General features: G+C 39.5%; 1 protein-coding gene across 7 annotated transcripts in view; it reads left to right on the top strand.

The window, feature by feature from the left end:
- Positions 1 to 27,114, top strand: part of CEP112 (centrosomal protein 112) — a 551,576-nt gene that overhangs the window by 316,608 nt on the left and 207,854 nt on the right. For all 7 annotated transcript variants that reach the window (XM_055258901.2, XM_055258899.2, XM_055258897.2 and 4 more), the window contains one exon: positions 20,613 to 20,843. In XM_055258901.2, the coding sequence (XP_055114876.1) occupies positions 20,613 to 20,843 (231 nt within the window). The remainder of the gene's footprint in view (positions 1 to 20,612; positions 20,844 to 27,114) is intronic.

Below are 27,114 nucleotides of genomic sequence, written 5' to 3'. Positions count from 1 at the left end.
TCATCTCTAAACTTGCTTACTGCATTTCTGTGTGGTTTTGAAAATCTATTGGTATCCGTGGTTTTGATCTAGGTAGTTTTTGTTCCTTGGTTTATTTTAAACACTGTTATAATTAGGATCATTGTGTCTGTAGCTAAATGGTTGAATATCTAAGATTAATAAGTTTTCTTAAATTTCATAACTGTCTGGTTTTACCAGATGAAAGAATATAATGTTGACAAGAATTTAACATTATATTTAGTAAGATGAATTCTTAAAAATGGTAGTCTAAATCCCTCTGTAAATTAACTTAAAACCCTTATTTTTATATTATTGTTCTCATGTATGTACGTAATAATCATGTATTATGATTCTAATGTCTATAGGCCAGTTTTTATTATAGAGCTATTTATACCTTTCGAAGATACACTTGAATTTATTTAAGAATAGCCTTATTATGTTAAATCTTATAAAAGCCTCAGCTAAAAGAAACCCAAAAATGTTAATATAATTAAAAGGTAAGAATTTAGTTAGTGCATTTTTTCTAGTTATTTGCTTTGGCTTTGCCCACACAATTTATTTTTATATTAGGTGAATTCATTTTATGAATAGAGAAAAAAAGCAGCAAAAAAGGTGATGTACAAAAGTACAAATTATTATAGTGAATTGATTGTTGCATAGTCCCATGGGGTTGCTTCGTTGATGTAAAAGTCATCCAAAATGCTTTGACAAGTGTAGGGATTAAGAGCAAGGTAACTCCACTCTCTGCTGACACTATAAACATAATGCAAGGTCATCTGACACTGAAGATATCTTGGGGAGGCCCACCTGGTCAGTAAAATTGTCCTTTGAGGTCAAGTTGTCTAGCGAGGATACTATGCTGCTGTCCTGGAGATATTCAACACCAACGCATTAATGGCATTAGAGTGATTTCCTTTCTCTGTATGTATTTATTTATTTAATTAAATTAATTAATGTATTTATTGAGAAAGAGTCTCGCTCTGTCACCCAGGCTGGAGTGCAGTGGTGCAATCTCAGCTCACTGTGATCTCCGCCTCCTGGGTTCACGCCATTCTCCTGCCTCAGCCTCCCGAGTAGCTGGGACTACAGGCACCTGCCACCACGCCTGGCTAATTTTTTGTATTTTTAGTAGAGATGGGGTTTCACCGTGTTAGCCAGGATGGTCTCGATCTCCTGATCTCGTGATCTGCCTGCCTCGATGACCTCCCAAAGTGCTGGGATTACAGGCGTGAGCCACCGCGCCCGGCCTGCATGTATTTAAAGTGGTATTTGCACAGAGTGAACACAGTGCACCAAAACGTGCACATAATGGGAGGGAAATGCCGTTAGAAGTCATGATAAGGGAGGGCTCACCATGATGATTCTGACCAAGGCAGCCACTGGAATCCACTTCACAGAGGGCAGCACTCTCCTTTCTTTCATCGGCTCATTGTTAAAAATTCAACTATTTGTGTGCCTGTGTTCTAGATTTTCTTATATTTAAGCAACCAAAACTTTACTTTAGTAATGTCCTACCATTGTTAGCACAGTAATTAGTGTGTTCTGAATGACATTCATATAACGTGGGTGGGTGGGTGGTTGCAACCTTAGTGTGTAGCGTGTTTGGGTTGAGCAGCTAATACAGAACTGGCAAAAAACCTAGGTCAAAACTCTGCTTCCCTGGAAAGGGGAAGTACAGTAAGCGGAGAGGGTGTTGAAAACCATCTCTCCAATTACTTGAATGACATTCTTTATAAAAGTAGTTTTCTGGTGAAGAATAATTCAGGCTGAATTTTATTCTTCTTCGAAGGCCAAATAGGTTACCTGTCACTCCTGGAAACTCTGTCAAGAAGATAACTTTAAGTGTTTCTAGATGCTGCAAATAACATCTTCCTGACACGTAGTCCTCCTGTTTGTTAGCCCTGATGTTGCGCCAGCGTGAGTTATGGATAATTCACCTGTATTGGCTTTTTAATACTGATTTTCTGCATTTTTCAGGATAAGGTTATTAAAAGTGCAATTTGAAGGTATTTTTGTTTCAGTGTCATTCAATCTCAAGTGGAATGTTTCTACTTTTATAATTCTATTTGAGTCTAGAAAAAAATATATATAGTACTTCTAATACCTTTAAAATCATTTAATTTATGTGCTTCTACATAGCTGTTTTACGTGTAGTAGATATTTCATTTGCAATTTTCCAAAATAGGTCAACGTGCTATGAACCTTCTTTTTTCTTTTTTAGTTTTAACTTAACCTAGGAGCAAATTGTTATGGAGTTTTTAACTCACTTTATTTAAGATCTATTTTTAGTTAGATGATTTGGGTAGTTCTTTTAAAATAAAACTAGAAATTTCAACATCAGTTATGAATCTTTAGCAGTATCATTACTCACAAAAAAACAAATGTAGCCGTAATGCTTTCCAGTTCATGTGACTCGTAACATGTTTTAATTCTCCTTTTGAAGTTTTCTCCCCCTTCAGATAAGTATATACACTGATTGCCTTTTTTTGTATTTTCTCTTTCTTTCTTTCCTTCTTTCTTCCTTTCTTTCTTTCTTTCTTTCTTTCTTTCTTTCTTTCTTTCTTTCTTTCTTTCTTTCTCTCTCTCTCTCTCTTTCTTTCTTTCTTTTTTATTCTCTACCTAGAGTACTCTCGTTTTTTGCAGGCATGATAACTTTTTTTCTTGACATTAGACCTTTGTAGTGTGCTCCAAACCTGGGTATTAATTGTTCTAAAACTTTTAACAAAATTAAAGTTTATCGGCCAGGTATGGTGGCTCATGCCTGTAATCCCAGCACTTTGGGAGGCCAAGATGGGCGGATCACGAGGTCAGGAGATCGAGACCATCCTGGCTGACACGGTGAAACCCCGTCTCTACTAAAAATACAAAAAATATTAGCGGGGTGTGGTGGTGGGCGCCTGCCTGTAGTCCCAGCTACTCGGGAGGCTGAGGCAGGAGAATGGTGTGAACCCAGGAGGCGTAGCTTGCAGTGAGCTGAGATCGCACCACTGCACTCCAGCCTGGGTGACAGAGCGAGACTCTGTCTGAAGGAAAAAAAAAAAGTTTATCTTGCCTTTCCTATATGTTAAGTTCTGTCCTCTCCTTCATCTTGTAGTTCTAGTGTCATTGTGAACAAAGGTGCCACACTTTAGTCTTGTGTATAGAATTCCTTCCACAGCTAACCTATTCTTTGGAGTTTGGGGTAATTTAAGCCTCTTCTTCATCTGTACAAGTTGCAGAGGAAATATTTTCACCAAACCACAAGATGGGCTAATGATTTCATTTCCAATTACTAGGTCTAATAATAATAGTAGAACAAGAGTTGAAAAACGCACATGCATTTCAGATAATACCAAACATGCCTTATTGGCTCTCAGAACAATTTTTGAATCACTTTAAAGGTAATCTGCTGGATGTATTTCTAAATAGCTCTCGGTCATTTAAGGGATCTTAAAAATATTTTCCACTTGATAAAGCACAGATAATATTAGTGAAGAAAGTTATATTTGCAGGTTAGAATGCAGCAGGTTAAAAATAGAAAATGTGCTGGCCTGGGCATCTGAAGAGCTGGTTTCTTGCCCAGACTTCTGTGTGACTTTACCTGCATCCCTAATGTGTCTCTTTTCTACTGTTACCAGCTACCTGTCTATGCAATAACTTACGAGAACACGTGTTCAAGTTTGAGCCCTATAAAAATACTATAAAAAATATAAACTTTAATTCAGAAACTTACAGCAAAACGTTGCCTCACCTATAAAATAACTATGTAACTTGTGATTTAATTTGAAATCAATCATTTCCAAAAAATGTTAAAATGCATATTGTATAATTGTATAGTAAAATATGCTTTTTATTTTCCCTGTTTAGATGAATTTCAGTTTTTAAATGCTAATGAACATATATATAGTTGTATGCATTATATAAATTCAATCTCCATGAAATAAATTGACAGGTTGAACCTATCCAAAATATTCTTTTTTATTGATACAACAGTATTTTCCTAATATATTCTATTATTTTTTAATGTGTATGCTGTCCTTTGAAATGTGAATATTCAATTTCAAAACATCAATTCTATATATTTGATAAATCTCAAAATGCATATTTCTTTCAATGTATTTTTTTTTTTAAATTTTGAGACAGAGTCTCACTTTGTTGCCCAGGCTGGAGTGCAGTGGCACGATCTCGGCTCACTGCAACCTTCGTCTCCTGAGCTCAAGCGATTCTCCTGCCTCAGCCTCTCGAGTAGCTGGAATTACAGGTGCCCGGCACCATGTCCAGCTAATTTTTGTATTTTTAGTAGAGGCAGGGTTTCACCTTGTTGGCCAGGCTGGCCTTGAACTCCTGACCTCAATTGATCCATCTTCTTCGTCCTCTGGGAAGTGCTGGGATTATGGGTGTGAGCCACTGCACCTAGCCATCAATGTATTTCTTTTGTTAAAAAGTAAAATGAGATATTTTATTTTGGTGGAGGAAAAGTTTTAGACAAATAAAAGTCTGAAGTTTTGCCTCATTCATAACATTGACATAAGGAACAAGAACCAAATATAACAGAAAGAATATCTCTTCTTTATATTTTAATTTTAAAAATTTATTAATACATATAATATAAACTCATAATACATAGATACTTTGATTATATATTATAAATAACAGAAATATGTATTTTCAAACCTAGTCATCAGGTTTTTATTTTTCCCCCTTCAACATTATTTGAAAAAATAGCCATGGGTGACTTCATTCCCCCTTTACTTCATAAGTTGGCTGCTGCAGACACTAAAAGTTATCTCCCAGTATTTCCAACTTGACAACGGTCTCAGTGAAATTTTAGGGACATATAACTAAGAACAAATTTGGGGTGATTTATATAAAAACATTAAAACGGGAAATACATAGTAATAAATAAAGCTAAGTTATTAAATAAGCTCCTTATTATTTAGAATCTAAAGAAAAAGAGGTAAGGAGAATTTAAATGTATAGGCACCATAAAAGTAAATAGCTAATAACAAGAATTTTTTTTTCAAAATTACTTACAGGATATTCATCTGGCTTCTGTAGATTAACCCCAATCTCTTAAACTTTATACATTTATGTGACTTTACATTGATAATTGGTCTTTGTAATGACTTTGAATTACTGTATGGTCCTGGAGTATTTTCAAAATCTTCAAAGTAAGATTAGAGTATTGTTACAGGATACTTGGTGTGTTGCTTGGCCAGCCGGAAACCTCTGTGGCCAGTGGCGTCTTTGCCCGGATTTTGCTCTGGTCCTCTGGGTTTGTTTTGCCCACTTGGCCTGGCAGGCTGTGTCAGCTTGCATTACCTGCCTGGATCCCACTCAAAGTGGTGAATAGTATGTGATCGAGCATGGGGTCCAGCTGCTGTGCACAGGCGGGCATGCCGGCAGCAGTGGGGCGGGTAGCTCCAGGCGTGCTAGCTCCCTGCAAGGTTGCAGCTGGACTGGGCATACCATAAGCAGCTGCCATGGCTGACACAGGGGAATGTGATGTGGCACCCAGAAGCTTGGAGACATCAGGAACCACAGAGCTTTAAAGAGGACGTTACAGCCCTGGCTTGGGGAGCTCCTGGGTCTGGGCTCCCTGAAGGGCTGCAACTCTTCTCTCCTTCTCTCTTCTCTCCTCTCTCCTTCTTGTCGCCTGCAATGTGGTGAGCAAGGGGCATGGGTTTGTTTTTTTGGCAGGTCCCAAGTTCTTGTCCTGTGTCCAGGAAGAATGAGGTATGCAGACAAGTGGAGGGTGAGCAAGATGAAGAGGAGCTTTACTGAGCAATAGAACAGCTCAGAGGAGACCCAGAGTGGGTAGCTCCTCTCCGTAGCCAGGGTGTCTAGACAGGTGTTCAGCTCTTAGCAGAGAGGGTAGCTCCTCTCTGCAGGCAGATTGTCCCAATGAGTGTTCAGCTCTCAGCAGAGGGGGGACCCTGAGGTGGGTAGCTCCTCTTGGCAGCTGGTCATCCTTTGTCTCTTCTGATCTGGCTGAGTCTGGGGCTTTTTATGGGCCTCAGAGGGGAGAAAGTGCCTGTGATTGGTCCATGGATGGCCATGGCAGGCCGGGAAAAAGCACCACAGGTTTCCACTGCCATCTGCAGGGACCAGCAGCCCAGCTCCCAGGCTTCAACCCCTCCCTGGCTTGAAGGTGGGCCTTCACCAGGGACCCACCTCCTTTCTCCCAGAAGCCTGTCTGCCTCCTGCTGCCATTCATGGTGCCCAGGCTGTTTGTGCCAAGAGGTGCAGGCCAATGCCAAGCTGCCCTCAGCCCCGCCTTGGCCTCCCTCCCGTGCCCGTTGGTGCCCAAAGTCTGGAGGGGACTGAGGCAACGGGGCTGCTGTGTCTGTGATGCCTCCAGGGTGCACACAACTGACCAGGCTGCAGCAGCACCTGGGCTCGGCCCCAACCTTGCTCCAGGATTGGAGTGGGTGCCAGGAGCAGGGAGAGGCCAGGCAGTGGGAGCAGACATCTCTGACCCTGTTGGGGAAATGAGGGGCCTTCCCAGGCCCCCGAGAGTGCAGAGATGCCGGGGTACATGGCTGTGTCTGGGTGGCTGCAGCTGTACCCAGGATGGCAGGGCTCCTGCCTGCTTCTAGACCCCAAGAGCACAGGGAGGCCCAGGTCCACAGCCACGACCTGAGTGACCCCAGCTGCACCCAGGAGGGTGAGGCGCCTGCCTGCTCCCAGCTCCCACCGGCTGTGTAGAGCGCAGCACCACCCTGGGCCCAGCTCTGCCTCAGGGCATCTCTCTGTCTGCCCCTCTGTGCCCAACCGTGCTGCTCCCCCACTGTCAGGTGAGGCGGCTGGGCCCCATCAAAACAGCTCCCAGAGTGGTGGTCTCTGGGGGACTCCCAGGAGTGGGTTCTGCACACTGCCCACCTTCTCTCTGCATTTTCCCTGCTGCAGTGGCAGGTGAGGGGCAGGTGGCCTGGCAACCCCAGCCAACCCTGCCCAAGCAAACCTGATGCTCTTGGTACCGGCTTCACGAGTCCCCAGCTGCACCTTCAGCCACGTGCCGGTGGGCTCCTGAGACCTGTGGGGAGGGCGGTTGAGGCCATGGCAGAGGCTCCAGGCCTGGAAGCGGGTCCTGCCCAGCTGTGCAAGGGTGTGGGTGGTGCAGTAGGTTGCCTTGGGGATCTGGACGGCCCGTTGCTGCCATCAGTATTATAGATATATATCTAGCAACTTGCCCACCTCAATATAGTATGCTTAGTTCTCACTGTATGATACTTACCATAAGCTAATTATCTCACTTATATACAAGCCATGCACACCAACTGCAACAGTCCTTCTTGGCTGGGTGCAGTGGCTCACACCTGTAATCCCAGCACTTTGGGAGACCAAGACGGGTAGATCACTTGAGCTCAGGAGTTCCAGACCATCCTTGGCAACATGGCAAGTCCCTGTCTCTACAAACAGTACAAAAATTAGACAGTCGTAGTGGCATGGCTCCTGTGATCTCAGCTACTGGGGATGCTGAAGTGGGAGGATCGCTTGAGCCTGGGAAGGTAAGGCTGCAGTGAGCCGAGATCATGACACTGCACTCCAGCCTGGATGACAGAATGAGACCCTGTCTCAAAAAAAACCCACAACACACACAAAAGAACAGTCTTTCCTGTATAAAGTAAAATGAAAGGACCAAGTGAATAAAAGGTACATAGATACGTACACAGACACACACACACACACACACACACACACACACACTCTTGCTTACCCCTAAAAAGCCCGCCCACTGCAGGAGTGGCTATAGTGGTATAGTAGCGCTCTGACCTTTTCTACATGATGTGACCAGTCGAGAAAGTAGATGTTCATTTTACATCTTTACTCATCTGGGAGGTTTTCAGTCCTGCGGCATTTACATCCTTGTAATAATAAAGATGCCGATGGTGTTGTACTGCTCTTTAGCCAACAGCCATGAGCAGGCACGCCTCCGCCTTTCTAGTCTACGCTCACCCATAATTTACATAAGAAGCACAAGTATATTTGAATTCTGTGACATTGAGCTCTCAGAAATCTGAATGAAGCAGTTCTGATAATGCCTGACCAAAGGTTAGTCACTTCCATACTGTATCACTAACTAATTGTGTTTGTGACCAGCTGAAGAATGTCAAGGAAGGTGGGAGAATGGCGTCGGGGCCCCAGTTATTAGGGTCCTTGCCCTTTCACTGTGGGAAGAAATTTCCAGTGACGAGGAAGTCAGGAGCTTGGACTGCTTCTCTTGAAATCTAATCCACATTTTGAAAATTGTGCTTCCTTGCTACATCTTGGGTATAAACAAGGCTACAGCTCTTCTGAAAGGGACACTCAGGCACATTAACATAGACAACCCAGCATCTTAAAATATGACTCGAAGAGGTAATGGATAGTTAGGTGGACACATGGAGTGGCAAACTGCCCGAGGATCAAAAATCTGAAAGATCTGAAACCTGTGTCAAATCCAGAGTTCCCAGGAGGCACTCGTTTTTTTTGTTTTGTTTTGTTATTTTGAGATGGAGTCTCACTTTGTCGCCCAGGCTGGAGTGTAGTGGCACGATCTTGGCTCACTGCAACCTCTGCCTCCCGGGTTCAAGCGATTCTCCTGCCTCAGGCTCCCGAGTAGCTGGGACTACAGGTGCGTGCCCCCGTCCAGCTAATTTTTGTATTTTTAGTAGAGACGGGGTTTCACCTTGTTGACCAGGTTGGTCTCGATCTCTTCTCTTCACTGCTTGCCTTGGCCTCCCAAAGTGCTGGGATTACAGGCGTGAGCCACTGCGCCTGGCTATGGAGGCACTCACCTTTCTAGGAACACCTCTGCCTCAGACTGTGCTGAATTAAAACCTCCTAATAGTCTGTCTTCTACCATTTTGTTTCTTTTTTTTTTTTTTTTTTTTTGAGACAGAGTCTTGCTCTGTCACCCAGCTTGGAGTGCAGTGGCGCGATCTCGGTTCACTGCAAGCTCTGCCTCCCAGGTTCACGCCATTCTCCTTCCTCAGTCTCCCGAGTAGCTGGGACTACAGGCACCTGCCACTGCACCTGGCTAATTTTTTTTTGTATTTTTAGTAGAGACGGTGTTTCACCATGGTCTCGATCTCCTGACCTTGTGATCTGCCCGCCTCGGCCTCCCAAAGTGCTGGGATTACAGGCGTGAGCCACCGCGCCCAGCCCATTTTGTTTCTTTTTAATCATGCCTATGGCCTGAACCCATGGTGCTCATGACACACCATTCTCCTGCTTCAAAACAGAGCTGATTAGTATTTAATTATTGTATTTAGTTTGTTAGAAACAAATTAACCATCTGTCATTATTTCTAGTAGTAACTTTTATCTTTGGAAGGCAAAAGCCAGGTTTTCTTTTAAGGTTAAATTATTTTATGCTTAAGGTCTTATGGGAGTTGTTTATAGAATGAAAGAAAATTCTTTTGCATGTGACATTTACAAAATAATATTAGGAGACTAAAAGACTGTAAATTAAAATAATGTATTTTTTGAATTTATAAGCTTAAATCCAAGTATGTGTATTTATTGTGTCCAGAATAATGAAAATGGAGGAATAATTTTGATACATTTCATACAATTTAAAATAATAAATTTGGTGGCCTTAATATTAACAATACATAATTAAAATGTATACTAGAACTACTAATACGTTATTCTGAAGAGAATATATTATTTTTTAATTAACTTTATTAAATACTAAACAAAAGTAAGGAATAATGAAGCCATGTAATATTCAAAAACATAATTAGAATTAAGTGTCTCCTATGAAATATTCACAAAAAAAGAAAAATTGTTGGGCTATGTGCATTTCCATAATAAATAGTAGCACTCTTACAATGTATCAAAAATAATTATTGTCCTAAAATTTAAGAAATTATCTTTTAGAAGCATTCTTCTTGTCAGCTGCGCTTAAAACGTCTGCATCATCTTTTTAAAATTTTTATCTAGTGTCTGATACATACAAAGAATGTGTGTCATAATTAATATTTAAATACTAATACATACAACAAAATGAACATCATGAACTGACCACTCAAGTTGAGAATTGGAACATTACTATTATTATTATTTTTTGAGGTGGAGTTTTGCTGTGTCGCCCAGGCTGGAGTCAGTGGCACAATCTCGGCTCACTGCAAGCTCCGCCTCCTGGGTTCACACCATTCTCCTGCCTCAGCCTCCCGAGTAGCTGGGACTACAGGCGCCCACCACCATGCCTGGCTAATTTTTTGTATTTTTAGTAGAGACGGGGTTTCACCATGTTAGCCAGGATGGTCTTGATCTCCTGACCTCGTGATCCACCCGCCTTGGCCTCCCAAAGTGCTGGGATTACAGGCGTGAGCCACCATGCCCGGCCAAGAATTGGAACATTATTAAGATTGCTGCCTGTACCTGTGCGCTGCTTCCTTTCCCGTATTTCTGACCACCCTTCCCCAGAGTTAACAGTTATTCATAATTGTGTGTTGATAGTTACCTAACAATGTTTTATGGTTTTGTTGTACATATATATATTCTCTGAAGAAAATATTGTTTATTTTTGTTTGTTTTTGAACTTTGTAAAAATGGTTGCGTGTTGTAGGTAATCTGATTTGCATTTTTCATTCAGTGTCTTATGTTTAAGATTCACCCGTTGTGTTGTGCACAGCTCTGGTTAATTCATTTTGCTGTATATAATATTCCATTGTATCAAGATAAATCAGTGACAACCATGAGGGACAAGCTGAGTTATGGTACAAATACTGCTGTGTACATTCTTGGGCATGTGCCTAGTGTTCATGTGTAAGAGATTCTCAACACGTATAGCTTATGAACATGTCCAACTTTCCGAGGTAGTGCCAAGTTAACTTACAGTAGGGTTTTATCACCTTACACCGAAATCAGTAATGTGTAAGAGTACCCATTGATACACATTCTTGCCACCATTTGGTATTGTCAGACTTCTTAAAATTTGCAAATATGGTGATTGTAAAATGATATCAAAATAGCCTTAATTTGCATTTGTGATGACTAATGAAGTTGGGCACCTTTTCATGTTTACCATTAAAATGTTGCCTTTTATGATGTGCCTGGTCATGTATTGTTTTACTTATTTTCTGTTGGGTTATTTATCTTTTACTTGTTGATATACTTTAGACATTATGAATAATATTCTTTTGTAAGTTACATATGTTGCAGATGTTCCCTTCCAGTTTGTGATTTAGTTTTTCGTTCTCTTTCTTGTGTCTTTTGATGAACAAACGTTCTTAATTGTATTGCAATCTAATTCATCAGTCTTAAAGTTAGTGCCCTTTAAGTCATGCCTTTCCTTACTTTGAAGTCATGAAGCCATCTCCCATATTTTTAAAAGTTTTGTCTCACGTTTGGTCTCTCATCCACTAAGAATTGATTAAAAAAAAACAGTTTTATTGAGATATAATTGCCATTCCATACAATTCACCTATTTACACTGCACAATTCAGTGGTTTTCAGTATCTTCAGGGTTGCAAAACCATCATCATCATTAACTGTGTCACCTCTCTCCAAAAACTCAGACTCATTAATGGTCAGTCTTCATTTCCACTCAACACTCCCAGACTTAGACAATCCACTAATCTAATCTATCTCTATAGATGTGCCTGTTTCAGATATTTCATGTAAAATATTGGAATCACACAATATGTTGTGACTGGCTTCCTTCACTCAGCATGTTTTCAAGGTTCATTCCTACTGTAGCATGTATTAGTTCTGCATTTCTCTTTATTGCTGAATAATATTCCACTGTGTGGATATACTGTATGTCATTTGCGCATTCATCAATCGATGGACATTTTGGTGGTTTTTCCTCTGGGGCTGTTATGAAAATTGCTGCTATGAACATTCATGTTACAAATTTTTGTGTTAACATAGGTTATATTTCTCTTGGATATACACCTAAAAATGGAAATAACTTATTTTTGTCCATTGTGTAAGATGGGGGCCTGCTTTTATTTTTCCCAATGTGAATAACTTCTTTTGTCAGCATAATTTTTAGAATACATTGGCTTGTCACATCCCCACTACACTGTAATGCCAGCTCTGTCCAGTGTGAGCCTGTTTCTAGGCTCTCAATTCTGTTTCATTGGTCAATTTTTTTCTGTTCTCTATGATAAGACTATACTGTTTTGATTATGATAACATTATGTTAGACCCAAATTTCTTGTAGGGAATATCACACCACCTGTTCTTTTTAGGGGTGTCATGGTACTATGTTTGTCCCTGTACATATTAGATTCACCTTGTCAGGTTTCTTGAAAGCTTTTCTTGAAGTTTTAATTGGACTTACACTCCAGATTAATCTGCAGAGAACTGATGAAGAGACTTCCATCACCCTAATATATCTCTTAGTTATTTAGATCTTCCTTTTATGTCTTTCAAAAAGCCTTATATTTTTTTCCTTAGGGTTTTGCACATCTTTTGATAGGCTTATTTCTAAGATTCTTTGTTGTCATAGTTGTAAATGTTTATAATTTTTTTGCTGAGGTATAAAAACTGCAGTTGCTTTTTTAACATTGATCATTTATTCAGACATCACTCTAAGCTCTTATTATTTCTAATAATTTGTACATTCATTTTCATTTTTTATATATACTGTCATGGCATCTACGATTAAAGATAGGTTTTTTGTTTTTTTTTTTTTTTTTTTTGAGATGGAGTCTCGCACTGTCTCCTGGGCTGGACTGCCGTGGCGCAATCTTGGCTCACTGCAACCTCTGCCTCCCAGGTTAAAGCAATTCTCCTGCCTCAGCCTTCCAAGTAGCTGGGATTACAGGCGCCCACTACCAAGTCCAGCTAATTTTTTTTTTTTTGTATTTTTAGTAGAGACAGGGTTTCACTATGTTGACCAGGCTAGTCTCAAACTCCTGACCTCGTGATCCGCCTGCCTCGGCCTCCCAAAGTGCTGGGATTACAGGCATGAGCCACCGCACCTGGCCCAGTTTTTTTTTTTTTTTTATGTTCTTGTCATACACTTGTGAATACAAGTAATGATAGTAGACCTTCTTCTCTTCTTCCTCGTTTAAAAAGGATATTTTACAACTTCACAATAAAGAATGAATGAAATTTGATGAGTCTTTTGGCAAATACCTTTTATCTGGTTAAAGTGATCTTTTCTATTTCTATCTTGCTAAGAATTTTTGTTGTTTAATTTTGTCAGATGTTTTTCTGTGTATTCAGATAATCATAATGTTTTTTCTTTTCTTTTTTTTTTTTTTTTTTGAGATGGAGTCTCACCCTGTCACCCAGGCTGGAGTGCAATGGCACGATCTCAGCTCACTGCAACCTCTGCCTCCTGGGTTCAAACGATTCTTCTGCCTCAGCCTCCTGAATAGCTGGGATTACAGGCATCTGCCACCCTGCCCAGCTAATTTTTGTATTTTCAGTAGAGACAGGTTTCGCCATGTTGCCAGGCTGGTTTTGAACTCCTGACCTCGTGATCTGCCCACTTCGGCCTCCCAAAGTGCTAGGACTACAGGCATAAGCCACCGCACCTGGCCAGTGTTTTTTCTTTTAATGCATTGATGGAGTAAACTATATTATAGGTTATTTTCAGACGTTACATCAACCTTAGGTTACATTCAATTGTTTCCGTAAGATAAAATTAAGGTAAAATTAAAAGCACTTTGAATTGATCTCTAGAATTAGACCTAAAACAGTTTTGACACTTTTTACATTGGTACTATTTTGGGTGGGGATGAGGTGGTTATTGATGACAGTCCGGGTGAGTGGAAGATAGTTTACTATATCTACTTTTGTGGCTTATAAATTCTTATCAATGTCAATGTATTTCCTAATCAAAAATAAATTTATAACATTTAAATTAAAATACTTAGAAATAATTGATAATGAAAATAGTACTTCTCAAATCTTGAAGGATGAAGCTAAAATGAGAGAAATGGGTACACTTAACCTGCCATTTATTTTTAAATGGTTAATTGTTAATGAAGTAGGCAACCAGCTTAAGAAGTTAGAAAAATGAAGTATTCCTGTAGGACTGATCAAAGAACAAAGTGCAAATAAACAGTATTGGGAACAAAAATAAAGCTATGGTAATGTTATCAATAAAAGATATTAATAACATTAAATTTTAAAAAGGATATATTGCAGATCATCAGAGATTAAAAAAATAAGGTATTAAAAAGCATTATGTCAATAATTGGAGAACCCAGGTGAAATGGACAAATTTCCAGGAATACATAAAATGCTACAAGAGGAAACAGGAAACTAAATAATCTAATATAATTAAGCAAATTTTAAAAAGAGTTAAAAATCTTTCAACAAAGAAAACACTGAGTTCATATAATTTTACAGGTGAGTGCTATAAAAATTTCCCATGGGACAGGTCACTCTAGTCTTTTACAAACTTTTCCAGAGAAGAGAGAAAGAGAAAAATACTCTCAAACCAATTTAAAAGATTATAATATTGATAGAAAAGATGACTGATACAAGAAGAGAAATAAAAATTCCAGACCAACTCACTCATGAACACACACGTACAAATCTGGAATTATTAGCAAATCAAGTCCAATAATGTATATAAATAAAGTATGTAATCACCAAGTTGTAGAGAATGCAAGGACATAGAAATTTACAAATGCCAACAAATACAAATTTAGGTGAAGAGGAAAAATTCCTAAACTATAAAAATTTACTAAAACTGACTCTGTAAAAGACCAGAAAATGTGAATCATCCTATAACCATCAGAAAAATTGAACTAGTAGTCAAAATTTTTTCCAGATATACAATATCAAGCCCAGATGGCCCTACTGGCCAGTTCCACTAAATATTTAAGAAACAAATAACTCATCTTATACTGATTCTTTCAGAGGATAAAAAAGGTAGCATCATTCAGCAACTCAATTTATGAGACTAGCATAACATCAATTTAAAAATATGCCAAGGAGAGTCCCCCACCACCCCCCGCAAAAAAAAACCTCAGGTCAATCTCTCAAAAATCATTAGCAAATTATTAGCAAACTGAATCCAGTAATATTATCTTATGGTAAAAATTGAATGTAACCTAAGGTTGATGTAACATTTGAAAATAACCTATAATATAATTTACTCCATTAATGCATTAAAATAAAAAACATTGGCCAGGTGCAGTGACTTATGCCTGTAGTCCTAGCATTTTGTGAGGCCAAGGCGGGCGGATCACGAGGTCAGGAGTTCAGTTAGCAAGCCATCAATATCAAGACAAGACTCTACACCAGCAAAAAGATTAGGACTTAAGAATGGCTTAGATGATAGTTAACACTTCTTAGCAATAAGGTATTTTAAATGAAGGAATGCACATTGTTTTTTAGACATAATCCTCAATGAATAAACTGCAAGCTTGTCCAACCCACCTTATTTTGCTGTTGTTCTGTTTTGTTTTGCTTTAGGCTTTTAGCAGCCAGAAGCCATGGTTTTTAAGTTTCTGTCTCTAGTGATAAGCAGAAAAGAGGGATGAGGAAGGGGCTTTACTGGCCCAACCAGAAACAGAAACTAAGAACCCATGACTGTATTTTCTCCCTTGGACACTCCTGAATAGTGTATAACTTTTATATGCGCTGGGAAACCAACAATTTATGTGACTCACTTTATGGAGATATTTGCTTCATTGAGCTATTCACTTCATTGCAATATTTGCTTTATTGAGGTGGTCGGGAACCAAACCCACAGTATCTCTGCGATATGCCTGTCCTGGAAGGATGAAATACCAGGGAGCTACTAAATGTGACAAATATGCTAATAAATGGGAATTAAATTAAAATTGGGTGTGTGAAAATATAGAACAGTATCTACACAGTGATGACAATGTGCATAAAAATACTTTTATATACATTGACAGAGATTGAAATTCAATTTGGGATGGTCTCAGTGCTTTTGGAAAACTAACATTTTTGCTCATTTAAAAAAAATTTTCCTAGTGGGCACAATGTATAATATTTGTCTGGTGGTTACATTAAAAGCCCAGATTTTACCACTATGCAATATATCCAAGTAACGAAACTGTACTTATGCTCCCAAGTCTATAAAAATATTTGTATTTTTTAATTTTCAAAAAAGACATTATGGCCCTATGGCTTTTTATTGTGAACTTTGTACTAACCGTAGTGAAAATTAGGGGATAGAAATGCATAATAACAAATTAATAAAGTACAATAAATATGTACTCTTCCTTAAGATAAATTCTTAATACTTTGAGATTATGCGGTATATGATAAAAAGCAGGCTTTCAAATCAGCTTGAGCTTGGATAAAATCTTTCCATATCTATTTTTCTCAGACTCTATTATTTAGATGTTGTCACTTCCTCTGTCCTCCACAAATATTAGCTTTTCTTTTACATTTTCTGTATTATTATCTTTCTCTGCTGCCTCCCAGGGAGTTCTTCAATCTTACCATCCTTCCAATGCACAATTCTATTCTTTGTCTTTAGCTAACTTGCTCTTTTTCCTATCATTTTCACTTTTTCCTTCTTCTATGACTTATTAATTGCAGCTTCATGTCTGTAACTTCTTCCGTTACACTTTTCAGTATATTAAGTATATATGTTACTATTTGTATGTTTATTATAGACTTTTTTTGGGGATAAGATCTCCTTCTGTCACCCAGGCTGGAGTACAGGGTATGACCACGGTTCACTGCAGCCTCCTGGGCTCAATTGATCTTCTCTCCTCAGCCTCCTGAGTAGCTGGGACTACAGGCGCACCCCACCACACCTGACTCATTTTTGTATTATCTGTAGAGAAGGAGCCTCACTATATTGCCAAGGCTGGTCTTGAACTCCTAGGCTCAAGCAATCCACCTGCCTTGGCCTCTCAAAGTGCTGTGATTACAGGCATAAGCCAACACACCCGGCCTATTACGCACTTAAAAAATTCTTGTTTCATCTGTTCCAATTATACTGCTTCAGATAATATATGTTATTTAGGTGTCTCTTTTTGGTAGTAGTTTTGCTCCTTAGGTTTATTTACTTTGGCCAGGGAGCCCATTTTCCCCTGGGACTATCAGATATCCCGACTGGGGAAAAGCAGAAGGCCCACCTTTAGTCCCTGACCTGTTGGATGAGCTTATGGAAGGACGAGATTATGAACCCCAAGACAGAGCCCTTCATTGCCGTACCACTCCCTTTCACAGTTACTTCATCAGGAAAACCTGCTGCTCGGGAATTTACCTAAGCTCCTGGAAATAAGTGTCTAATGACTGAGTCACTAGTCCTGGGAGTTTGGAGGGAAGTGTTTGAAAGGGAGAATACCCAGGAAGTTCAGAGAAGTCTGCGCCTGTTTTCTTCAACTCCTCACCCAAGGAGGGCTTTGCTTTCCTTGGTATTGACTGACTGATGTCAACACTATGTTGAGTTCTTGCTCCCAACATGGTAATGGAACAGATATGATTTTACCTGGCAACAAAAGAGAGAGACAAGAGCAGAAAGTAAAGCATTCCTGCAACCCACCTTCTTACAGCGGTTTTCTATTATTTTCTTCTCCAGGCTGTACCCCCTTAGGACTGTTTTTATTCCACCCAGGAGCTTCTCAAAATTTGCTTTTGTTATGTTTATTATTGTTATAATCATTAGTATCTCAGATTCGTGCTTCCTGTGCTTTCTCCAGGATTGATTTTGGGGAAGGGAGCCAGCAGCCCATCCTTGTCTGCCATGTTGATATCCCTGAGCTTTTTTTAAAAAAAAGAATGTTCTGCCTCCCAAACATGTAACTGTTGTCACTGCTAAAGTCTGTCTGCTTTCAGAAGATGTATCCTCTATTTCAGAATCTGATTGCATTGACTATCTCTTCTCTTGGGTTCAAAAGAATCATTATAAAACAAAGAACAAAAGGTAAAAGACTGTTTTCATGGACAGTTGATCCACAGCTGATTATTGATATACTGATATCAATCTATGAAATAGAGAAACAAATAGATGTTAAAACATTGCATAGATTTCCTGAAGAAAAAATAACTAATTTTTCCACTACAGGTTTACAAGTTTCAGCCTTTTATATAAAGTCCTCTCACACATTCCTTTGGGACTAGTTCAAGTAAGCTTTTCTTAGAAAGGCTGGATAAAAATGGGACATCCTATCACCTCCAGCCTCGAAGGCTCAGATTTATTACTGTAAAGCATTTTCTTTCCTCTAACACAAATGTTACTGTTCTAGATGTCTTTTCCAGTCTAGTGTAGAGAGGCCACAGGGTTAATAGTTGAGCTAATGTATACTGAACACAATCCAAAATAAGATGCCTGGTGCAAAGTAAACACTCAAAATTATAGCAATTATTATTTATCATGTAGAAATCACAAAATTGTTAAAATTAAAAATAGGATGAATATAATATTTATATTGAAAATGAAATAATTCTTGTAGATATTTTGACGAAAGCAACTTCTCATCATTTAGCTTTGTATTCATCTTCCCAGCGTCATAATGTGACATTTGGATTCCTGTCACTTTTTTATTTTTCTGGTTTCCAGTCAAGGAAATGTAGGTTTAGGCTGTGCTTGTTGAACGTACATTAGGCATGAAATGAAACATTTATCATTGTGTTTTGGAAAATGTTGCATTGCTGGCTAATGTGTTAGTGGCAATAAGTAAATGACAGAAGATTTCAACAATGTAACAAGCTTGATATGATAGGCATGTATAGGATATAGCACTGAAAACTGTAGAAAATACAGAACAGACATTTCTTAGCAATCATACATAAAGCTTTTAAAAAATTGACTATATAACTTGCCATCAAACATTCTCAAAATTTGCAAAGAATTAATGGGAGATAGACTACATTCTTTGGCCATGATGCAATTAGAAGTGAATGACCAAACAATAACCACTGAAGCCCATTTCCTGAGTTGAATGGTGTGCCTCTCAAAATTTCCTGTCTACACAGAACCGGAAATAGAATTTTTTTTTTTTTTTTGACATGGAGTCTCGCTCTGTTGCCCAGGCTGGAATGCAGTGGTGCAATTTCAGCTCACTGCAACTGCCACCTCCCAGGTTCAAGCAGTTCTCTGCCTCTGCCTTCCAAGCAGCTGGGATTACAGGCGCCCACCACCATGCCCAGCTAAGTTTTGCATTTTCAGTAGAGACAGGGTTTCACCATCTTGGCCAGGCTGGTCTTGAACTCCTGACCTTGTGGTCCACCCGCCTTGGCCTCCCAAAGTGCTGGGATTACAGACGTGAGTCACTGCACCTGGCCGGAAATAGAATCTTTGCAGATGTAATCAAGTTAGGATTAGGTGATGCTGGATTAAGGTGGGCCCTAAATCCAGTATGACCAGTGTCCTTATAAAATAAGGCACCACAGAGACATAGACACCCAGAGAGAACAAAACCATCTGAAGACAAAGGCACTGATTGGAATGATGCATTTACACACCAAGGCACAGTGATTGTCAGGAAATACCAGAAGCTAGGAGACAGGTATGGAACAGCTTCTCCTTCAGTGTTTCCAGAAGGAACCAACTCTGCCAACACCTTGATTTTAAGACTTCTAGCCTCCAGAACTATGAGAGAATAAAATTCTGTATTCTGTTCTTTTAAGCCATTTAGTTTGCGCTACTTTGTTATGGCAACCCTGGGAAACTAATATGTCCCATATGCTTGGGAATTAAGAAACATACTTCTAAATGGTTCATAAGTCAAAGACAAAAATCATAATGGAAGTTAAAAAGTATTTTGAACTAAATGATAATGAAAATACCACATATCTAAACCAAAGAGATGGAACTAAATCAATATTCAGAGAGACATTTGTAGTCTTACATTTATAAATCAGAAAAGAAGAAATGATAAAAAATAAATGAGTTAAGTATCCAAAATAAGAAGTTAGAAGAAGGAATACAAAATAAACCTTAGGAAAGTAGGAAGAAGGGCATAAAAATAAAAGCAGAAATCAATCAATAAAAAGTAAAAATCCTATAGGGAACATTGGATGAATTTCAGGAACATGATGATGTTGAATATTTGAAAAGGCAAGTTTCAGAAAAATACATGTAATATTCCATTTACATAGATATTAGAAACAAGTAAAACTAAACAATATGTTGTTTAAAGATCCAAAAGTATGGTAAAATGTTCCAGGTGGTATTTGCCTCTGAGCTAGGAAGGAATGACATGGGAATATGAAATGAAGGAAGTAGAGGAGGGAGGGAGGGAGCGAGGGAAGGAAGGAAGGAAGGAAAGAAAGGGAGGGAAGGAAGGAAGGAGGGAAGGGAGGGAGAGAGGGAAGGAAGGGAGGGAAGGGAGGGAAGGAAGGAAGGGAAGGGAAGACAGGAGGGGAAGGGAAGGAGGGAGGGAGGGAAGGAAAGGGAAGGAAGGAAGGAAAGAAAGGGAGGGAAGGAAGGAAGGAGGGAAGGGAGGGAGAGAGGGAAGGAAGGGAGGGAAGGGAGGGAAGGAAGGAAGGGAAGGGAAGACAGGAGGGGAAGGGAAGGAGGGAGGGAGGGAAGGAAAGGGAAGGAAGGAAGGAAAGGGAAGGGAAGGAAGGAAGGGAGAGGAAAAGAAGGAGGGAAGGAAGGAAAGAAGGAAGGATGGAGTACAAGCTAAGCTTTCTATTCCATATGTTCATATTTCATTTATTGGCCTTTTGCCCATTGGTTCTTCTTTTGTGACTCCCCTATTCATATCTTCTGCCCATTTTTCCATTTTTAAAAACAAGGTTATTGCCGACATGGAGGCCCACATTCACAAGTTGAGAGAAGAACTGATCAATGTGAACTCACAGCGGAAACAGCAGCTGGTAGAGCTTGGTCTTCTTCGTGAAGAGGAAAAGCAAAGGGCTACAAGGGAACATGAGATTGTCGTCAATAAACTGAAGGCTGAATCAGAAAAGATGAAAATAGAGCTGAAAAAGACTCATGCTGCTGAGACAGAGATGACACTGGAAAAGGTAAGATATTTAACTGGTTTTTTAATAGACAGTTGAAACCCACGTTTAAAATCCATTGCCACCACCCTTATATTTAATCTCCAAAAGGTAGTAGACATGGCATTACTCTTTAAATGTATAAACTCTTCAATCGAGGAATTTAAGTATCTTGCTCCTATGTCTAAGTACCAGTAAAATAATCTGGGGAATTTCCTAGCTTTTCCCTTGACTTTCGTGGAAGGGATTTTATGGAATATCCTATTCCGTAGTAGTTAAATACACATTGTAATAAAGTGATATTATAATATTTTCCAATATTATTTTGATTAGAAATTCTGGGGCTGTATCCCTAAATTTTCCTAGATGGAGACTAAGTTTCAGATCTTCCCTCAGTTGTCTAATAAGCATTTCTAGATTTTACAGTTTTTTATAACAGTGTCACATAAATGATGACTTAGTTTCCCAGGTTGATATTTCAGTCGAGATAAGAAAAGTCTTTTTAGAATTATATATTATTGGAATAAATGTCAATATAATGTTTACACATTTTGATTGGACTTACATTCAAGGTACAATCTCAAATATTCTTTCTTTTGACGTTCAGGAAAAGTGTAACTATTTTAGTCAGGTACTAAATGTGAATTGCTATTTCCAAAATTGCCTCTTGAGTTTCTTAAGACCAGTCTTTATCTTGGGAATGAGAAACTTGAAAAGGGTAACTTAAGAATCATCTAATTTTGTTTAATTTCTTTCCACCTATCCCTCTTCATCTTCAATTATTGTTGAGCTTTTAAAGAGTATGCAATACCATACTAGCCATTACTACACTGATTTTACATAGACTGAGATCCTAAGGTACTTGCTTTATTGTACTTTAATTCATTTGAAAGTCAGATTTCAGCAGATTTGGCCCTTGACAGCATAGCTATGAACCCAGAAATAAATAGGAAAAAGGACTGTAAATAGGCAGGAGTGAGCCTGACTTCTTGGGGGAACAGCAGGGAAAGTGGTGTGTCTGGAAATGATGAGTGAGAAGAAGAGGGAAAGTGATGAGGCCAGAGAAGAAACCTCAGGATGTGGGTCCAGGTCACATAGGTCTGAGTAGGCCAATGAGAGGGCTTTGATTTGACTCTCTATGAGTAGAGGAACTTGGCAGATTTTGAGCATAGGAGTGACATGATTTGACTCACACTTGAATAGGATGTCATCATCTGCTGTGCTGAGAATAGACTGTATTGATGGTAAAGGAGGAAGTAGAACAGTTAAAACGCTGTTGCAAAAATATAGAGGAAAGGTAATAGAGAGTTGGGTCTAGCCAGTAGCAATGAAGGTGGTAAAACCTGATCAGATTTGGGATATGTTCTGAAGGTAGAGCTGACAGCATTCACTGTTGGTTCATGGGATATGCTGGGGGGTGGGGAGTAGGGTGGAACAGTCATGGGCAGCACCAAGGCTGTTTTCCCAAGCCAGTGGACAGATGGAATTCCTCTTTGCCGAAAGGAAGAAGACTACAAGACTAATAGGTTGGGCCACTCGGGACATGTTCAGGCTAAGTGGGATGTTAGTGATAATTCCCTCACAGCAGGATAAAATAATAATGTCTGGATGCTGAAATATACAGTTCAGGAATTAGGGAAATATTCTTTTTTTTTTTTTTTTTTTTTGAGACAGAGTCTCACTCCGTCACCCAGGCTGGAGTGCAGTGGCATGATCTTGGCTAACTGCAACTTCCAGCACCTGAGTTCAAGCAACTCTCCTGCCTCAGCCTCCTGAGTAGCTGGGATTACAGGCACCCGCCACCACGTCTGGCAAATTTTTGTATTTTTAGTAGAGATGGGGTTTCACCATGTTGGCCAGGATGGTCTCAAACTCCTAACTTTGGACAATCCACCCAACTCGACCTCCCAAAGTACTGGGATTACAGGCGTGAGCCACCGTGCCTGGCCAGGAAATATTCTTATATGGTATAGTCTCGGACTTTGACAACAGCAGATGAAAGAGAGACTGATGGAAAGTGAAAGTGGTGTTGCCACTTATCTTTTCTGTTAACTCTTACACACACCTCACCTTGGCTTCAGTCAACTCTTCTAGCAGTTCAAAGTATTTCTAAGTAAATGTTCTTAAATAGCACAGATACCTGTGCACCTTGATTTAAGAAAATTGGATATGCCAAAGTCAGACATATAACACATCCAATTTAGGCCGTAATTTTCCTGCATTATATATTCACATTCCAAATGCCTCTTTTTAATAGGAGATGAACTTTGTCAAACGTAGGTTTATACGTGATGCTAATTTACAGGGTAAAGATAATTTAAAAATTAGTATCAGAAACCTGAATTTTTATATCCCAGAAAGGCATTATCCCAGGCACTGTGGGTATATAAAAAACAGGGGAGGGGGCCACTGTCCTCAAATAGAAAAAATAATAGTGACTGCAAGAAAAATACTGCAAGTACACTGCACAGATAACTATAATGCAAGACAGTGTGAATTTGGGAAAAATCATTTTCTGCTGAGGAAATCAGGGAAAATTAATTGGGAGAGATGTCATTTGAATGCGACATAAGTAACATAGGTAGGATTTTAATTAGTAGATATGTTGGATGGCATTCTAAGTCAAAAGAATAAGGAAAGCAAGAGCAAACAAAACCGTTTCCATGACATAGAGGTTGATCCAGGAGAGAGCTAGCGAACAAACTAAGATAGCTTCGGGATCATTGAAAGTCTCCAAAGCTGTGATAAGCATTTTTGCTTCATTGGGTAAACAGTGAGGAGTTGCTGAAGGTTTTAGGGAAATGAAGTGTCAAGATTTCAGTGATTCTTAGGAACATGATCCTCTTGGTGTTGGCAAGATGTGGTAGCAGCAGCAGGAGGTAACAAGGACTGGATTAATCCAGGCAGGAGGTCCTTGAGGGCACAGTAGATGTGCATCAGAAGGCAGTGAGAGTGTCGGCAGTAGCAAGGGGACAAAGAGGATATTTGAAAACCATCATAGAGATAGCACTGATTAGGCTGGTTAAATATAAAATCGACCAGGAATGTAGAAGTTTCTGGTCGGAGGAGGAGGAAGCTGAACTGAGTTAAGAACATGTGGAGTTTGAACTGACACTACACTTTCCCTTGCTGTTGAAAGAATGCTTCTGGATATCCCAATAGCAGGCAGGATTGGAGACAAACAGCTGTGGGAATCACCCACAGAGAAGGCCTGGCCAGTGGCCTTGAGAGTGAGTGGGACTGTTAAAGCAAGGGGGAAAGAGGCGGGGAGGGAGGGAGAGGGAGGGCAACTGTGAAGGAAGAACTTAGGGGTACAGCTCCATTTGAGAGGTCAGGGAGGAAACAGTAGAAGAAGGGTCATGAAGGTAGAAGGAACATGAGAAGAATGCATTTTTATGGAAATAGAGGAAAAGACTATTTGGAAAGGGGGATTGTCAAGAATGTGACCCAAACTCAGGAAGGATGAGGGTTGAAGAAAGGTCACTGGATGTGAAACCACGAAGTCATTGATGATCTTGGACAGTGCGCTGAAAATGATTGTGTGCCCAGAAACAGGGTTACAAAAGATAAGTCTGGAAGTGGAAGTGAGGGAACATTCTGTTGTTTGGGAAAGTACAATGTTAAAAGGAAGAAGTAGTTCCAAAGAGCAGCAGGAGTTAAAGAGAATATATTTTGGGGCTAAACATGGGTTGAGCATTTTGAAGTACATACGAAGGGACTAATGGAAAGAACAGCTTAATGATGTGAAGAATCAGAGATCACTGATGGCTTGTGATCTGTGAGGTGGTGCAGGTGGGAATGGCATCCCCAGCACAGACCCAGCACAGGCCCACCTCAGCCCTCGGCTACAAGGCTGCAAGGGTCCATTGGTCTTTTCCCAGAATGTGCCACACTCTCCCCTACCTCCAGGTCTTTGCAGCTGCTGTCACCCTCTGCCAGAATGCATCTTCGCATGATTTTTTCGATGGCTAACCTCCTTAACATCATTCTACACTCCTCAGAGCATCCTTCCCTGACCTTTTCATCCAAAGTCTGGCCTACCTATGCCACCTTTTTTTGTCCCATTGTCTTCATAGCTCATAGCATTGCTTGAAATCATCCTTTTATTTGTTCACTTATTTATTTCCTCCCACCCTCTAGAACATAAGCTCTGTTAGCAGGACCTTGTCTATCTTGTTTACTTCTGTACTGCCAGTGCCTAGAAAACCCAGCTCAGGGCAGGTGCCCTCCGAGTATGATGTGAATGAGTGACAGGAGGCATGACCTTCACCAGGGGAGGAAGGAAGTCAAGGATTGGTAAAGATATAGAGAAGCTCTCTGACAAGACTTGAAAATACTTTGTAGTTAATAGCATCTGTATTCTTAGCAAAGAATCAGAGTAGTCTGCTTAGGTGAGGAGTTTCAAGAAAAGCGAAACAGGCTTCCAGCTGAACAGTGGAATGCCTTGGAAAGGAAGAAGATGTAAGGGAATTTGTTCCTATAGAATTGGAGTTCTGCAGGTAGAGGAGGGAGCATGGGTATCCTGCATCTGGAAGAATGGAATGCTCCTGGATTGAAGTGAGAACACAAGGGATCTCAGAAGGTAGAAAGGAGGTTTGAGGACAGTTCTTTTAGCTGGCATGGGTAGAGGTACTGAGATGAACCAGAATGGAGGGACTTGTTGACAAAAAGGGAGAGTCTGGGGAAAGGGAAGACTCTCTTTTACATAGACTGGCGTTTAGTGCGATGAGTTTGGTTTTTGTCCAGTTGGTGGAATTCACCAACCTCAAAGTCCATATGATGAAATCTAAATCCTGTGCCCACATCGAGTAATTTGTATTTCTGAATGATTGATATTTTTACATAAACAGTCAAAGGAGTTCAGCATTTTCAAATGCAGTGAAGACCTGGACTCCGAATTCCGTGAAAGCAGGAAATATTTGTTTCTAATGCCCCAGGAGCTTGCATGGTGCCTTACACAAAGTAAGCACTCATTAAATATTAAGTGAGTGAATAAAAGAATGATAATCGAGGCGGGCGAATCACGAGGTCAGGAGATCGAGACCATCCTGGCTAACACGGTGAAATGCCATCTCTAGTAAAAAAATACAAAAAATTAGCCAGGTGTGGTTGCAGGCCTTTGTAGTCCCAGCTACTCGAGAAGCTGAGGCAGGAGAATGGAGTGAACCCAGGAGGCGGAGCTTGCAGTGAGCTGAGCTCGTGCCACTGTGCTCCAGCCTAGGCAACAGAGCGAGACTCCGTCTCAAAACAAAACAAAACAAAAAGAATGATAATCTACTGAGAAATTCAAGATAGCCTCTGCCTGGTCATGTGAATAAACTGTTATTGATTTATCCACATTTGATCTCAAATCATTATAAATACTTTGGATAGGATATGATACATCCTTGTATTCAAATACTTATTTACATGTTATTTTAGTGTTTTGAATTCCTTCATATCACTTAATAAGTTAAAAACATAGTATTAATCTTTATTCAGACATACTTTGAATTTTTCTACACAAATTTTTTAAAATTTGAGTTTTTACTATAAGAGTTTGAATTAAAACTAACAAGCTGCTGATTCTGTTGTGAGTCTGTTGTGTCATTCTGCCAGTTACTTGAACTCTTCTCACTATATCTTTTTAAAAGTTTGATGTTTTTATCGTGTTTAAATAAATCTGAAATTTAAAATATTTGCTAGTAGTTTAAAACCCAGTCAAGAATTCAGAGGTTTAGAAGTTCATTTTCTATCATTGAGTGTATAATTGAGGAGAGGACAGTAACACCAGAATAATAAATAATCTCAATGTAACATTCTATATGGATCTGTGTTGTTTCAGTAGCACTTACAATGTTAAGGTTATAAAAGAATTCCTAAGTCCAGATCCTACCTGAGTTCCTGTCAGCAGCAGTTTAGACCCAGATGATACCTTCAATGATTTTGAGTTCAGAGAAACATGAAATACCTCCACAAGGTCAAAATGCTTCAAATAGAGAATCCAAGAGAGTAAATGATTGACATTTGCGAAGTGAAAGCTTCTTTTGTGGCCTTTTAAAATCTTTTCAAACCGAATTGAAACAAAGTCCATAAAATATGAACTTTTGAAAAATTAAAGAACATTACTAAGTGATGATAGTGGGTAATTTTCAGAAGATTGATTAAAACTTTGGTATCTAAATTGGACAAGTGTTTTAGAAAGCTATTCAGCTATTTTAAAAATAACCTTCCTTGAAATAGAAGATATTTTAGAAAATAGGGAAGGTGGAGAAAGGTGTAAAATTCCCTGTTCCTACCACCACCCAGATATAAT

This window comes from Symphalangus syndactylus, chromosome 20 (assembly GCF_028878055.3).
Source record: "Symphalangus syndactylus isolate Jambi chromosome 20, NHGRI_mSymSyn1-v2.1_pri, whole genome shotgun sequence".
Classification (NCBI taxonomy): Eukaryota; Metazoa; Chordata; class Mammalia; order Primates; family Hylobatidae; genus Symphalangus; species Symphalangus syndactylus.
This window is presented reverse-complemented; position numbering and strand designations above follow the sequence as displayed.